We start from the raw sequence: 15,047 nt of genomic DNA on the forward strand, positions 1-15,047 counted from the left end.
CACCTCAATCTGGTACGATTACTCATATTTGTCACCTAAAAAAAATAAAAAAAAATAGCTGTGATGAGGCAATCTCCCGCACATCTTCTGCAGTCAAGACTTATGCAAAGAATTCATTCAGGCTCCACAACGGCCTTGACTTCTTTAAGTGCTCCTTTGGCGCTTTGATCATCACGGCCCCACTGATGGTTTGGCAGGCCTCCTGGTTCTGATGTACTTAAAAACATTGTTGCTGTTTATTTGTGTGTCTTTTACCAGTTGCTCTTCCAATTCTTTTTTGGTCTGCCTAATTATACTTTTACACTTGACTTGCCAGGGCTTATGCTTCTTTCTCTTGTCCACAGAAGGATTTGACTTCCAGTTTTAAAAAAGATGACTTTTTGCCTCTAATCATCTCTTTTACTCTGTTTAGTCAGGGTGGCTTGGGGGGGGGGGGGGGGGGGAGACGGGGCAGGTACTCTTGCTGTTTTGGTTTTTTTGTTTTTTTCAATTTGGAGTATATATTTACTGTGAGCTTCTATTATGGTGTTCTTAAAAAGTTTATATACAGTTTGGAGGCATTTCATTCTTGTGACTGTTCCTGTTACTTTCTGTTAACTAGCCTGCTTGTTTTGGTATAGCTCCCCTTTTTAAAAATAAATGCTACTGTTGTGGGTGGGTTTACGTGGTATGTCTCCTTTACAAGGATGTTTAAATTTAATTACACTAAATCAAGATTTGCCTCTCTCCTTGTGGGTTCCAGGACTAGTTGCTCCAAGAAGCAGTCATTAATGGTGTCTAGAATTTTTATCTTTGCATCCCATCCTCAGGTGACATGTACCCAGTCAATATGGGGAAAGCTGAAATGCCTCATTATTATTGAGTTTTCTGTTTTTTTAGCCTTTCTAATCTTCCAGAGTATTACACAGTCACCATCACCATGCTCGTCAGGTAGTCAGCAGTATATTCCCACTACTATACTCTTATTATTCAAGCATGGAATTTCTATCCATAGAGATTCGAGGTACCGTTTGATTTAGTTAAGATTTTTACTATGTTTGACTCTCTGCTTTTTTATCATGTACTCTGCCATTCCCTCACCAGTGCGATCTATATTGTCATATTCATATATATTGTACCCTGATATTACTATGTGCCATTGATCATCATTCCACCAAGTTTCTGTGATGCTTAGTAGATCAATATCCTCATTTAATACCAGGCACTTAAGTTAACACATCCTAGTATTTAAACTTCTTGTACTTCCGTATAAGTCCTTATAAAATTTTGAAAATATTTAGTTGTATGCCTTCATGGAATGTAACTGCATAAGACTCTTTTCATGTGACTTTCTCTTCAGCTCCTACCTGTACTTTATTAACTTCTATTCTCTCCTCTTTGCTAGTATATAGAGCTGCTATACGAATGGTATTTTAAGTAAATGTAACTTCAACTAGTTAACACTTTTTGAGATTCAATTATTTTTTTAAATCCTAGAATGACTCAATTTAAATTTCCTGTTGTAGATTACACTACATCTTAAAAGAGAATATTACATTTTGAAACCAGATTAAAAAAAGTCAACTATGTAAAAATATTTAAGCTGAAATCTCCAACACTGTGATAAATACTGCAATTGCAGGATGTTGCCAGGTCATTTTACTTCATCACAAAGCCTACATGACAAAAGAAAATGGAGACTTTTAGCCAAGATCACTTACCCATGAAGTTGAGATAGCCCTCTCCTCCAAGTGCATGAGTAATGAGGCGAATCATTTTATGAAGCTGAATTCCACGATCAATAACCGGAGTCAGAGGTGAAAGCACACTCATATTTGTATACATCTCTGCATCCATCAGCCGAAATGCCAACGTCTTATCACCAACAAGGGCCTGGAGTAATAAAGGAATGGGGATGAGAGGGTGGAGAGGAGAATCCTCAATGTGCCAAAAGAGCTTCTTAATATAATGTGTGTTCTAGATCAAGTGACAAGTACATTGGATTAACTATAATACACTACAAGAGTTACATTTTAGGAGCCTCAGAGAAAACAAGACAGGAGATAAAGATTACTTAATAAAGTATCTGGAACAACATTCAAAAGGGATATTAACAAGGCTTCCAATTTAAGGATTCTTTAGTGAACAATGTGAATGCTTTGTGTACACACAGCTAAAGATATACAATTGTGTTTTTAGGATTTCAGCCCAGAGAGAAAAATTAGGCTTCCAATTCTATCTATCTGAAATCAGCAATTGCATGAAGCTATTACTTCTCTTCAAAGCAGCCTAGTTCAGTTACCTCTTAATCTATAGTAGTAAATACTGCAAACGTTTTGTCTGTTTAACTGAAGATTTCCATTTGACTTATTTTGGAAGGCCTTTCAAGTAGATTTTTCAAACAGGCTTACACATTTGCTTGATTTATTGGTCCAGTATCAATTCCAACATTTAAGCCATTTATAAACTTAATTGTGCTGTTGAGTAGGTACTCAAAAATGGAAATCTGAATTATCAAAATAATCATCTTGTTTATAGATACCAGACGATGCATTTTTATGTAAAGATGATTTAAATACAATTCTGATTACAGTACTTTAAATCCCTTATCCATTTTAGTAGCCTAGACAAAGGAAATCATCCCCTCACACAAAAAGAATTGACTGCCATACAAACTCAGATTCTATAATAGAACAAAATGTAGTTAAGGGTAAGAAGGAAATCAAAATGAATAGTCCGTGTATTTATATAGTACATGTTAAATGAGTGTTTCAGAGAACTAGGTTTCAGTTAATTTTTGCATGTATTGTGTTTTATAAGCTACAATTTTCTTTTTTCCCCTCCCACAAGCGCTGTATTTGACAGAACGGCTGTAAGAGAGACATGGTATTCAGCAAAATTAACTTGATACTCTATGGCAGAAGTACAGTAGTTAAGTGTTAGTCAATTCTGTGGTTAGGGCTTCCTTTCTCTCAGTGTACAGGAGAACAACCACAGAAGTCTTTTGGATACCTGTACGTAGAACAGAAATGAAAAAGCAGCCATAATATTATTTTGAAAATTCAAAAATCCATTGAAATGCTGTGTTGTGTAAATATTTCTCAAGATTTACAATACACTTGTAACATATGCATTACATAACTATAGCATTATCCCCATTTTACAGCTCTGGAAATGGACACATGCAAAAATTAAGTGCTTTGACCCAAGTCACAAAGGGGGAAATTCTGGCCCCACTGAAGTCAGTGCAGTTTTGCCATTAATTTCAGTGGAACCAGGATTTCACACAAAGTGATTTGATGACAGAGCATAAGCATAGGAAGATCACTTGCTGTGTCCACCAGATCAAGCAGCTGTTTCATGGCCGATGAAAAATGGCTAGTTTTATAGAAAGCATGTGTTTCAGATACCCCCAAAGCTGTTGCCTCCATAGCTTGTTACTGGTACACTAAATCTTTATGCATAGATAGCAGAGAATAGGGTATTCCTTCCATCAAGCACTGACTCTTATTCTAGAAAATAGCTTAGCTGGAACAAGAACATCAGCGAATCCGTTGAAGGAAAGATTACTTAATTTATTGTAAAAGAACCTTGCTAATGTCTATTCCTGTATAAAAACAATGTCCTACAAATGCTGACTAACCAGGTTCATTTTAGTACAGGTTTAAACTGCACATCCAAGGACTGATGCAAATATTCTATTTTGTGTGTTCACAAATACCTATAATTTGGGTTGAATCAGTCCAATTCCCATTTTATACTCTATTTTGAACTTTCATTTTCTCCTTTATACAATAGGTTGGGTAGTAAACGCCACATTGGAAAGCAAGCCATTTTCCCAGTAAATAAGTTCAAACTAAAATAATAAAAGGAAAAGCTTATCTTAATTTTCTCAGTAAAAACAGATTTTTTTAAAAAATTGTCAGCCATCCAGTTATGATTTTTAAAGACTGACAACAAAAACACTGAAGCCTAAAGTCTAACATAGCTGTATAGGATATTAAAAAAACAAAGAAAAAGCCCCACAAAAAGAAAACAACCCACAAAAAACAGTGCGGGGTTTCAGTTTATCAGGGAAAGAGAGTCTGTCTAAACAAACTGGTTACTTCATTTGCATCACTGTCCATAGTTAACTCAAAAATATACTGTAGAAGACAGAACTTTGCAGAAGAATAAAAGCGATCGGGTTTTTTTCCAGTCCAAATTGTGTACGATTAACTATAATGTTCAAAACAAAATACTTTGCTATATGAGACAATAAAATTAACAGGCAGGGTCCAGTCCAAAATATGGAGAAAAAAAAGGGGGAGGGGGGAGAACAATATTTAGTGATCTACATTAGGCAGCCATTTTTCCACATCAGAAATCCAGATGGGGATCCAACTTCCAAGGGAATGAATAATCACAAAATAATATGTTTTTTGCAGTAGAATCCACAGTCCCAGTCAAGATCAGGACCCCAATGTTCAAAGCACAGTGAGAAGCCCTGTGTAAAGAGCATCAGCTGGATTTAGACAGGGGAAAAACAACAAGCAAGCCAATAAGATGGGACTTCTGGGTGAAAAAGGATATAGTGAAACTGGAAAAGGTTTACAAAAGAGAAACAAAGATAATCAAGAGTATGAAACAGTTTCCATATGAGGAGAGACGAAAAAAATCAGGGCTGCTTAACCTACAAAGGAGATGATTAAAGAGGGATATTATAGAGGACTATAAAATCACAAAAGATGTGGAGAAAGTAAATAGGGCAATGTTACTTATCCTTTTCCACAATACAAAATCCCAGGGTCATCTGATGAAATTAATAGATGGCAAGTTTATTGCAAACAAGAGGAAGTACTTTTGCACACACCACACAATTAACATGTGGAACTTGTTGCCATGGGATGTTGTGAAGGCCAAAAACATAACTGGGTTCAAACAAGAACTAAACAAGTTCATCAAAGATAGGTCCTTCAGTGGATATGAGCCAAGACAGTCATGGATGTAACCCCATGCTCGGAGTGCCCCTAAATGCAGGAAGCCAGAAGGAGAAGACAGGGATGAATCACTCCAACACTCCCCTTCAACTCTGATATTGACCACTGTTGGGAGACCCAATACTGAGCTAGATAGAAAATTGGTGTGACCCTGTATGACAAAAATTCTTATGTTTTTCAACTGAGGAAACTAATCAAATACTTAAAAGGCGGCTTTCAAATTATATATAGCCTAGATAAAGCCTCTTTCAAAGTCTAAAAATTTGCTTCCATTAACAAAACAATTTTAAGAGATATGTTTGATGGATGAAAGACTCCATCCAACGTGTCCTACAAAAAGGTGAACCTTCATTTATGGTGGCTGTAGAAGGTATATGGCTGGCCATTTTGGAATGTTCTCACTGGATACAAATATAAAAATAAAACATTTGCTGTACTCTGGGCTGTACAGTCTAGAGCGACCCAATCACATTTAAACAGGTTTAACTGGATTTGACCATGCGAATACATGGAAGTTAAAAAGCCAAAAGGCTGAAGATTATTATTATCGAAAACTTAAATACACACAAAATCAGAACGTTCAAAAATGGCTCCCAAAGCAATCTTATCTTAACTTACATTGTATTCAGCGTACATAAAGCATACATTTAAACAGCATATGCAGTATTAGAGACTATTACATACATGCAGGTAAGCTGATGTACAGTTGCTGTGGGACTTCTATTTACAGGACTTCGGTGCTTTGATGTTTTCAGACTTAATATGTTGCCTCTTCCTCTTTCACTCCCCAACCCCAAATAAAATTGTTAAAGAATGATTAACTAGAAATTAAATTAGCACCTGGTCCTGCAGCTCTTACACTGGTGATTCTTCCCCTTGAAGACAATGGGATACTCAGCTGAGCATTGTTTGTGTGAATTAGGTTAAGAGGAGGACTCCAGGTGGTAAACCGTATTTAAAAAAAAAAAAAAGCCAAGATTGTCACAATTTTTTGGTGTTCCACTGGATTTGCCTTAACAAGGCCAGAATTTTCAGAGAGTGCTGAGCACTCACCCTCTGAAAGTCACGCCCCCTTTATAAAACTGTCCCAAATGGCACTGGGCACAGAAAAAAATCTTGACTATGGTATTCAGTTTTGAGCACTGACCTATATAAAGTCTACAAAATTTGTTCCTCCACACAGTTTTTAATCAAAATATTTATTACAGTACCTGATCATGGCTCTCTGCATATGCAATGTATTTCTCTTCATACCGCCTGTTTGTCAGCGTGTACACTATATTGCCCATATTCCAGTCTTCATCTTTCAACTCTTTAATTATCTGTTAAAGGTAATTCAAACATTACTTTTGTTTCAACTAAATTGCATTATATATTTTTTCCATGGCATTTGGGGATTTGAAGTTTTCCCTAAATAGTAAAATGGTATTATTATTCTTAGTCACTCCTAATCTAAAAAAAAAAACTTGGAGAAATGCGCTTCCCCTATTTGATCTCCCAAATAGGATTCCTTTCTGAACTCACTTTAATACTCTTTAGAATTTCTAAACCCATGTTTCATGTTTTTTGTCACATCAACTGCCAACTTTTGATTAATAACCATAGCATGTCAACATTATTTAAACTGATCTCTTTTCTGCTTTATAAAACATTAAGGGATACTTGGCACCATTTTAACAGTCAACTACATGGAGTAATTTTAGTGTTGAAGCCCTCTCTTTGTCATGCAATACTTCATAAGCCTCCATTGACTGTTTTTGTTGTAGTTTAACCTTAAAGAAAATTATTTCTGAAGAATATCAATTAAAATGTTATATAAAAAAGTGTCAGTAATATAACCGGGGAGTTTAACATTACATTATGTAGTTAAAAAACATTGCAGCAGCCACCTGGCATGCAGTCAATGAAGTATAAATTAACACAGATATGTACACAGACTAACCTGCTGTTCCATGGTAAATAGTTTGATCACACAACAATGAGAAGATAGATATCATTACTCCAAAGTCACTAATTCCGAGAAAATACTCAATAAACTGGGTTTGGCATAACAGAAGCATACATGACATATATCCTATTAGCTTATTTTTTGGAAAGACTATTTCTGCTTTATGAAAAAACAGATGATGTTGTCCTTCCAAAGGAGTTAGGAAAGGAAACCAGCAGTAATTTAAAAAAGACCTATCACTTGTTCAATTGTCAGCAGCACTTGTTCAATTCAAATATCAATGTTCTCATACGCGATATAAAGGCACCAAAAGGTACCTTATTGAAAAGTCAAACCGCTTCTTTGTCTCCAAGAGGCTGGTTTGCTTCTTACTGCTCTAGGGACCATCCATCATTTCCTACCCAAAACCAGCTCAAGAAAGCTGATGGAAAGAAAGCCCTAACCAGCCCTCATTAGCACTGGCTGTTACTTGCTACTCGAAGTATATACTTACAGAACTTCATGAACATCAGCTGGGGCCTGTTGGTAACATGACTTTCAATGGAGAAAAAAAAATCCCACACACCTAATGTGGTTCACTACTGTGATTTTCAGAACACCACCTCCTCCCCGCCACACAGTTTTGTGAGTAAAGATACTAAGGACAATGAAAGTCACATTTTATTTTTCTTTAAGTTACTCGCTTCTCTTATTGAAGCCATTAATGCTCATATGAAATATTTATTGCTTTATTGCTTTCAGATGATAATGGTATCATTAGGGATTTGCTTCTAATCTTATGTCTAATTGAAAGACCAATTTTCTGAAGGGTCTGCCAGCCTTATGAGATTGTTTATTGTTTTATTCCTTTTCTTGTGATTCTCGTATTAAGGAGGTTATTTAAATCCCTTTTTTATATGAACTGTTGGAGTTTGTTTAATGCATTATTGGTCTTTAAGCACATTTACAGTTTTTTATTCTTTTTATAAACATCGTAGTAGTTGTTGGTGTGTGGCACAGCATGTTCTTGTGCGCATGTATATGCTTTTTGTTGTTTTTTATTTACTTTTTAAGTTGTGTGTTAGATAAAAATTGCTACATTCAACTTACAGAGGGCTCATTTCATTATCATACCTTGTACATAAATATAGGATTATTATATACAAATGTTTATTTCAATGTTCAGAGATAAAAAGAGCTGTTGCGAGAGATAGGCTTTTTGGATAGAACTTAAATCCAACGAAACTGTCTATGCTCACCATATAGTCCAAAGAAAAATAAAATCAACCAGAACACAAAGACCACCCACCAACCTCACACCAAGAGCCTCAGATTGTTAAAGGGAAGGGCCTGAGCTATAATGGTGGCATGACTCCCAGTCCAACCTCTGGAGTCCTGGTTAGAGACTATGAAGATTTTTATAGGCCGGGGGATAGAGGGAAGGGGGAGCGGAGGGAACCACTAAAACTTCAAACTAATGGATGCGACAGAACAAAGTTACCTGTAGTATTTAGAAGGTTTATTTATATAAACACAATAGTGGAAAATACAAAAGTGAATATTGTTTTCTCACCTGTATCCATTTATCTGGAATTGCCATGGCCAGCCGATAATCAAATCCACCTCCTCCTTGGGCAATAGGGCAACAAAGAGCTGGCATCCCAGAAACTTCCTTGAATAAAGAATACATTGCATCATTATTTTGCTTTAAGTGGTTCTTTACATTTTCCACCCTAAGAAAGCTTCCTATTTAAAAAAAAGCATCAGATCTCAAGCTCCAAACATTACTGCTATACAAAGTCTACATGTACAGAGCGTACAATTACACTTTAATGTAATGCTGGTAGTTTCCGAGCTGAAGGTGTGACTCCCATCTTAAGGAGAGATACCCAATGCTAATTCTGAATGAGCTAGCATGCTAAAAAGAGAGCGTAGCCATGGGAGCGCAACGGGCTAGCCTCCCCAAGTACGTGCTCATCAGCGACCACAGAAATTTACTCAGGCGGCTAGCCCTTCCCACAACTTTCACTGCCATAGCTACACTATTTTTAGTGAGATGAGAGCTAGCACTGATTAGCTTTTACTTTTTTTTTTTTTTTTTTTTTTTTAAAGATTACTTGGATGTATGTAAACTAAATAATCCAGTCAACCAGCTCTAACAATTAGGATATGCTCATAAAACTCAATCCCAGATTCCTTACCTTGAATCCAATGGGATAATTCCCTCTACCATTTCAATGCAAGAGCCCAAGGAATGGAGAATCAAAAACACGGACTGAAATTCTGATCAGCTTTGTTCTCTCCCTTAAAATGTAATTCAAGCTTGCGAATGCATCATTTATTGAATGCACCACATAACTGGTCACTTTCATCACATATTATTGTTTCTGAAGGGATGGCCCCCACTTTATAAACAGAAGAAATTTCCAACCCTTCAATTAGGACATATCTATAAACATTTGTAATTTTTTTAAAACTATTGTGTGAATAAAAGATTTTCAAACAAGCTGTAGGAGTATTTAGAGCACAACTTTTGCAGTGTGAGCACACATTTTGCCACATTCAAAAAAATAACCAAAATAAGTTGCATTTCAGTTGCAAAAAAATTGCAAATGCCTTTTTGCTACATTTGATCTACTCTAGGAGAAAGTTGCCCCAGTTCAGAAGATCCAGGTGCATGGTATATGGTTAAATGGGATAAACTGATCGAGGACTTTGCATGGGGATTTTTCACTTTTGTTTTTAAACACACTCTTGTGTCTTCTATTTGGTATTTTCTGTAGCAGACTTGAGAGAAAGTCTGTGTGTGGATATTTTTATTTAAAGACAAATGTAAGGAACCCTGAAAGTGTTAAATTGGTTGACAAAAGAGTTTCTACACTAGTCACAAGATTTTCTACACTTCTGGGCTCTCCCCACGTGGATACCTTCTATAAGGTAAATAAGACCAATGAGGTCCAGGGAAGTAGTTCTCCCTTCCCAAGCAGTTAAGGCAGTGTGCAGGAGGGGAGTCCAACAGCTCTCCTAATTTGGTCAGGCACATGGCATTTATGGCTGCTCACCTGTGCTGAGATGTGCAGGGCAGTCTCTGGTAAGTTCCTGACAGCATGATGTTCTGAAGTCTATGAGATCAAGGACCACGTTTCTACAAGGCTTTGAGCTTTGCCAGCCAAACAACTACCATTCTCTCTCAAGCTAATGTCTACAGTTTTAAGTGCCAGAATTTTTAAACATAAAAATTTGACATAACTTATTTGTCTACTTCAGTGGCATAAATAGAAATATTAGTGATAAATACTAACTTTGTTCACATTTTAAAACTAATAGCCTATGCATACCACTGTGTTTAGATTTACAGGCAACTCAAGTTTGAAGGGTAAAAACTCATTTGTTAGTTGGAGTGGAGCAATACACTAGATATCAGCCCTAAAATTTCACAGAGAAGTCTGATGCTTTCCTACACCTGAAACTACTAATGGATTTATTCGTAGCCTTCCAGAAAAATCAATGTTTCACCTGAAGCGTGTGGTGTAATTTTGGTTATTACTATTTGCTTTCATTATTACCCAAATCATTTAATTTTCACTTTAAATGAAAGGCTGAAGGAAACAATCATCCAACCACTACCTAATTCTACACTGTACTCTGTCTGGCAGCAGTGTTTCTGTCACCCTGAACTGTGTGAAACAAAAAATAGAGGACACTGGCAGCCTAACAGGCTGGTCCCAGTAGCACTATTTGGGGTATCACAACTTATATTAGCACCAAAAAAGCAGAGCTGTTGGGTAACCAGCCATCCAGATGTAAGGCATATGTATAGGTACAATTTTATTTTTGTCAGCAGGAGTTAAAGGGTTCCGTCAAAGAAGGAATCTTGGACATAGAAATTATATCTAGAAAGCTAGATGGGGAATACACAGAAAATTCTTTACTTAAAGCAATCAGACAACTCTTCAAGGAGTATACAACAATCTGTCATACTCTAGACAAAACCTCTCTTCTCTCATGAGGAACTTATTCAGCTGTCATTACTTTCAAGCACAAATTCATGACAGTCATTTTAATTTAAAATCATATCAATAGTTCCTCCACCCCAATCTCTTTCTATCATTAGCATGTGGCTCAATTCCACATTTTGTATATAGACTCCCCCTAGACAGAAAAATGATGTATTGAATTGAAGTAGTTTTCAATTTAAAAAGAATAAATTGAAGACCAATCTTGTTTAAAAAGAATCTTAAACCAGATAATACAAACAGGCTGAATTCAAAGTTTCATCCATAGGAATGTGGATAATCTGACTATCACTCCCTAGATGATGGACCAATTTTATTTGAAGTGAACCGAAAGATCAATATAGCCACCTTAAGTTTTATATATCAAATAATTGCTTCTTTTCATCAGTTGCTATTTTTGATACCTGATGTCATTAAGCTCTTAACAGCACTTTGGTATACAGCTGTCAGTTATATATTAGAATGCCACATACAACTGAAATTAGCCTTATTTTGTTTTCTGAAGGCTGAAATTGGAATTCTTAATAAAATAGTGTGGATTAAAAAAAAATAGGCCTTCACATTCCTCATGATATATCAGATCCATCCTGCATCTTGCACGTGTCTTTTCTAGATGGCTGGAAGGAGAAACACAAACAAACAACCCAGATGCATTACACAGTACTATTATATTAACAAAGAAATTCTTAAAAGTTTGGAGTTTCTTTTTCTTAACATAAAAACACGTCAGTGAAAAACGCCCAACAGTCAATAAACAGAAATTTACTGCTTTGGTGTTTCATATTACCATTAGCTATTCTGCATGCCAACAATAATCTTTTGAAGCCAAAACCAGACCCTTGACAAGCCTGACAAGGCCTTGGCATCAGGGGCAGCCGGAACTGTTTCCATACAGACTGCGGCGTACGCATGCCCAGCGAGAGACGGGTGGCCTAAGTGTCCTCTAATGCATGCAGCCTCGCATCAGTTCCAAAAAGAGATCATTCCAATCGAATGGGAGGTCCTGGAAAAAGGTATGCATCTCTTGGGACAAGGCCGGCAGTCTGAAGTCAGGAGCTACACCCTCATGACCACCATCAATGCGATCACCCTAGCTGCTGAGTCCACCGCATCCCAGACCATCTGTAGAGAGCTGCCATGGTGCCCTTCTCCATCAGAATACCAAATTCCTGGGCCAGACCCTGAGGGAGGGACTCCATGAATTGTTGTACTTGTGCAGGGGGGCCTGATGGTTCACTGCCTGGAATTGGAGTTGAACTACTGTGCCCCTGCTTGTTCTTTTCATTGGCCACAGAGACAACCAGTGAGCCCAGACGTGGGTGGATATAAAAGGTACTTGAACCCTTTGGCCGGGACAAAGTACTTCTTTTCGACCCTTTTGGAGGTGGGAGGGATGGACAACAGGGTTTGCCAGAGGACCGTGGCAATTTTCAGGACCCTGTCATGCACTGGTAGCGCCACCCGTCTCGGAACAGGGCTAAGAGGACATTGAACAAGGTGTCTGCCTGCTCGGTCATCTCGTCCATCTATAGGCCAAAGTTCTCGGCCACCCGTCAAAGCAGGGCCTGGTGTTCCTTAAAATCGTCCAGACGGCTGGCCCTCAAGGGTTCCATGACTGCATCATCCGGGGATGAAGATGACGACTGTACCTCCAGGGGCATAATCCCCCATGGGAGAGGGGAGTTTTGGGGTGGGCGCTGTCTCCTTTACCCCAACTTCCAAGCGGGTCTAATGCACTGAGCCTGGTGCTGTTGATGATGCCAGTGTTGCTCTGAGGCAGCAGCAGATGAGCAATGCGAAGGGGGCACCGTCACCACCAGCATGCCCCTCACACTCCAGTAAGGCCACTGGCCATGCTGCCAAGGTAACGCCATAGACATCGATGAGGCCTCAGGTGCCCATTTGCGCCGGTGAGGTCTTAGCAAGGGGCTGAACTGCCCTTCCGTGCCAGAGGAATCCCCTTCCAGTGACCACGGCGAGGCTATTGATGTCTGTGTCTGCCTGCTGACTGTCGCTGCTGGAGACCAGTGTTTGGAGTGAGAGGATCGGTGCCAATATCAAGCAGACTGGGGCCGGTGGGACCAGAATCGTGACAGGGAGCGCTCCCATGGGGCAGGCAACCGAGATCTGCACTGAGAGGATAACTGCAGGGAGGGCAAATGGTGCCGGAAGAACAGAGACCAGCGCCTCCCCCAAGGTGATCCATGTAGAGATGGCAGGGACTGCGATCGCAGTGCCGGTGACCAAGGGTGAGCCCCAGAGGATCTGGGCTGCGATGCTGGAGATCTGCAGCACAGAGATGGAGAGCGCTGCCTTGTTTCGGGGGGATCAGCGAAACTGATCTACTGTTCTACTGCCTCCTGAGGAGTCTTAGCAGCTGGCTTGCCCTAGTAGGGAGCCTGTGCCAGCAGCGTGGGCCTATGCTCACTCAGTGCAGGGGGAGCTTGGGAAAACGTTGATGCCGTCATAAGTTTGAGTCCCCTACCGCTCCCAGGAGTTGGTGGTGGATCCTTTAAGGGGCTAAGGGCCCGGACTGAGAAGGCACATCCATGTGGCTGCGGAGTGACTGGGTGGGCCGAACTGGGTCCTTTGCCTGATGCCCCATGGACTTTCTTGCCCAGTGCAGGGGAGCCGTGCTTCTTCATTTTCTTTCTGGCCACCGGTGATAGGGTGCAATGCTGGGAGGGACCAGGTGCTGGGGGTGTGGTGTGCACCAAGGCTGAGGTACTAGGCGAGTCTTGGTGGGATGGCTCAGAAGCCGGATGGAGAGCAGCCTCCATAAGGAAAGCCTGCAAATGAATATCCCACTCTGAGTCCTGGATCGAAAATTTTTACAACAATGACACTTCTCCTTCACATGTGATTCCCCCAAACACTTCAGACAGCACTTGGGTGTCACTTACAGGTAGAGGCCTGTTACAGTCTGCGTAGGGCTTAAACCTCGGAGAAAGGGGCATGCCCCACTAGGAGCAAAGTCCCCGCTGTGACTAACTTCTAACTCCTAACTACACTTAACAACTGCTTAACACTAACTACTATCAACAACTATTTACAAATCCCTAATGCTCAAAGTCAGAAGAGACAAAACCGCTAGCCCTTGCTATGCAAGGAAAGGCACTTCAACTAACCACCCCGGGCAGTAAAAAGGATCTGAGAGGGAACAGGGCTGGCAGCGCCTGATATACTGATGCATGAGTGCGACACCCAAGAGGGCACCACAGCTGGCCCTATGGATACCGCTAAGGCAAAAACCTCCAACAACCGGGCACGTGGGTGCGCGCACAACTAGAATGGAATCAACATGAGCAAGCAGTCAAAGAAGAATCCTACTTACTCAGGAACCCAGACAATGTTAACGTTAAATCTAAGTTAGCCTAAACATTTAAGAAACTTCAAAATTTATCATATTTAATCACAGAAGGGAGTTATCAATTATGCATATATTGAATTATATCAGCACAGTCTTTGGGACTGTGAATTGTGAACATTTGGTACCATGAATAACTAGTCAACATTTGGCAATCAGAGAAATAAGCAAGCAAGCAAAGCAATGATATCTAAACTAAGAACCTTCATACAAGCTAACTCACAGCATCCGTACTGTCCCACCAATGTAGAGAAAAAACAACATTAATACTTAATTATCCCTTCTCCCCACCCCAACACACAGATAATTGCATGGAGGAGGAACCCATCCACCCTTAGTATTTATCTGCTGATATTTTTCTTTAACAAAATTGTCACTAATAATTAGCAAGTAATGTTCACTACAACAGAAATTGATTCATGTTAAAATGATGTGACATATTCAAATAACTCTGAAGAAGTTGTAATAAAGACTGACTGACATTTCACGAGTACACTTATTTACTGATACTACAAACCTTTACTCACATATAAAGAAATAGCTACACTTAATATTACCTCAGCTACTGTTATGGATTCTGGATGAAATAAATGAATCATGTGGTTGGCCATTATTAGATAAATGAGGGCATCTTCATCCACGTGTAGACCAAAATATTCATGGTAATCTCCACTGAAGCCTGTACCTAGTGACCAAAAAAGATAAAGACCCCAAATACAGTGAGTCAGATTTACAAGTGTAAAACTTAAAAAAAAAATTTCCAATAATCCATTTAATCG

At 39.1% G+C, this 15,047-nt stretch overlaps 1 protein-coding gene across 2 annotated transcripts in view; it reads right to left on the bottom strand.

The window, feature by feature from the left end:
- The window catches only part of GBE1 (1,4-alpha-glucan branching enzyme 1), a 266,210-nt gene that overhangs the window by 75,761 nt on the left and 175,402 nt on the right, over nucleotides 1-15,047 (bottom strand). For both annotated transcript variants that reach the window (XM_074971654.1, XM_074971664.1), the window contains 4 exons: nucleotides 14,826-14,953; nucleotides 8,459-8,557; nucleotides 6,170-6,280; nucleotides 1,701-1,872 (listed from right to left, as the gene is read on the bottom strand). In XM_074971654.1, the coding sequence (XP_074827755.1) occupies nucleotides 1,701-1,872; nucleotides 6,170-6,280; nucleotides 8,459-8,557; nucleotides 14,826-14,953 (510 nt within the window). The remainder of the gene's footprint in view (nucleotides 1-1,700; nucleotides 1,873-6,169; nucleotides 6,281-8,458; nucleotides 8,558-14,825; nucleotides 14,954-15,047) is intronic.

The sequence above is a fragment of the Natator depressus genome, chromosome 1, assembly GCF_965152275.1.
Source record: "Natator depressus isolate rNatDep1 chromosome 1, rNatDep2.hap1, whole genome shotgun sequence".
In the NCBI taxonomy this organism is placed as follows: domain Eukaryota; kingdom Metazoa; phylum Chordata; order Testudines; family Cheloniidae; genus Natator; species Natator depressus.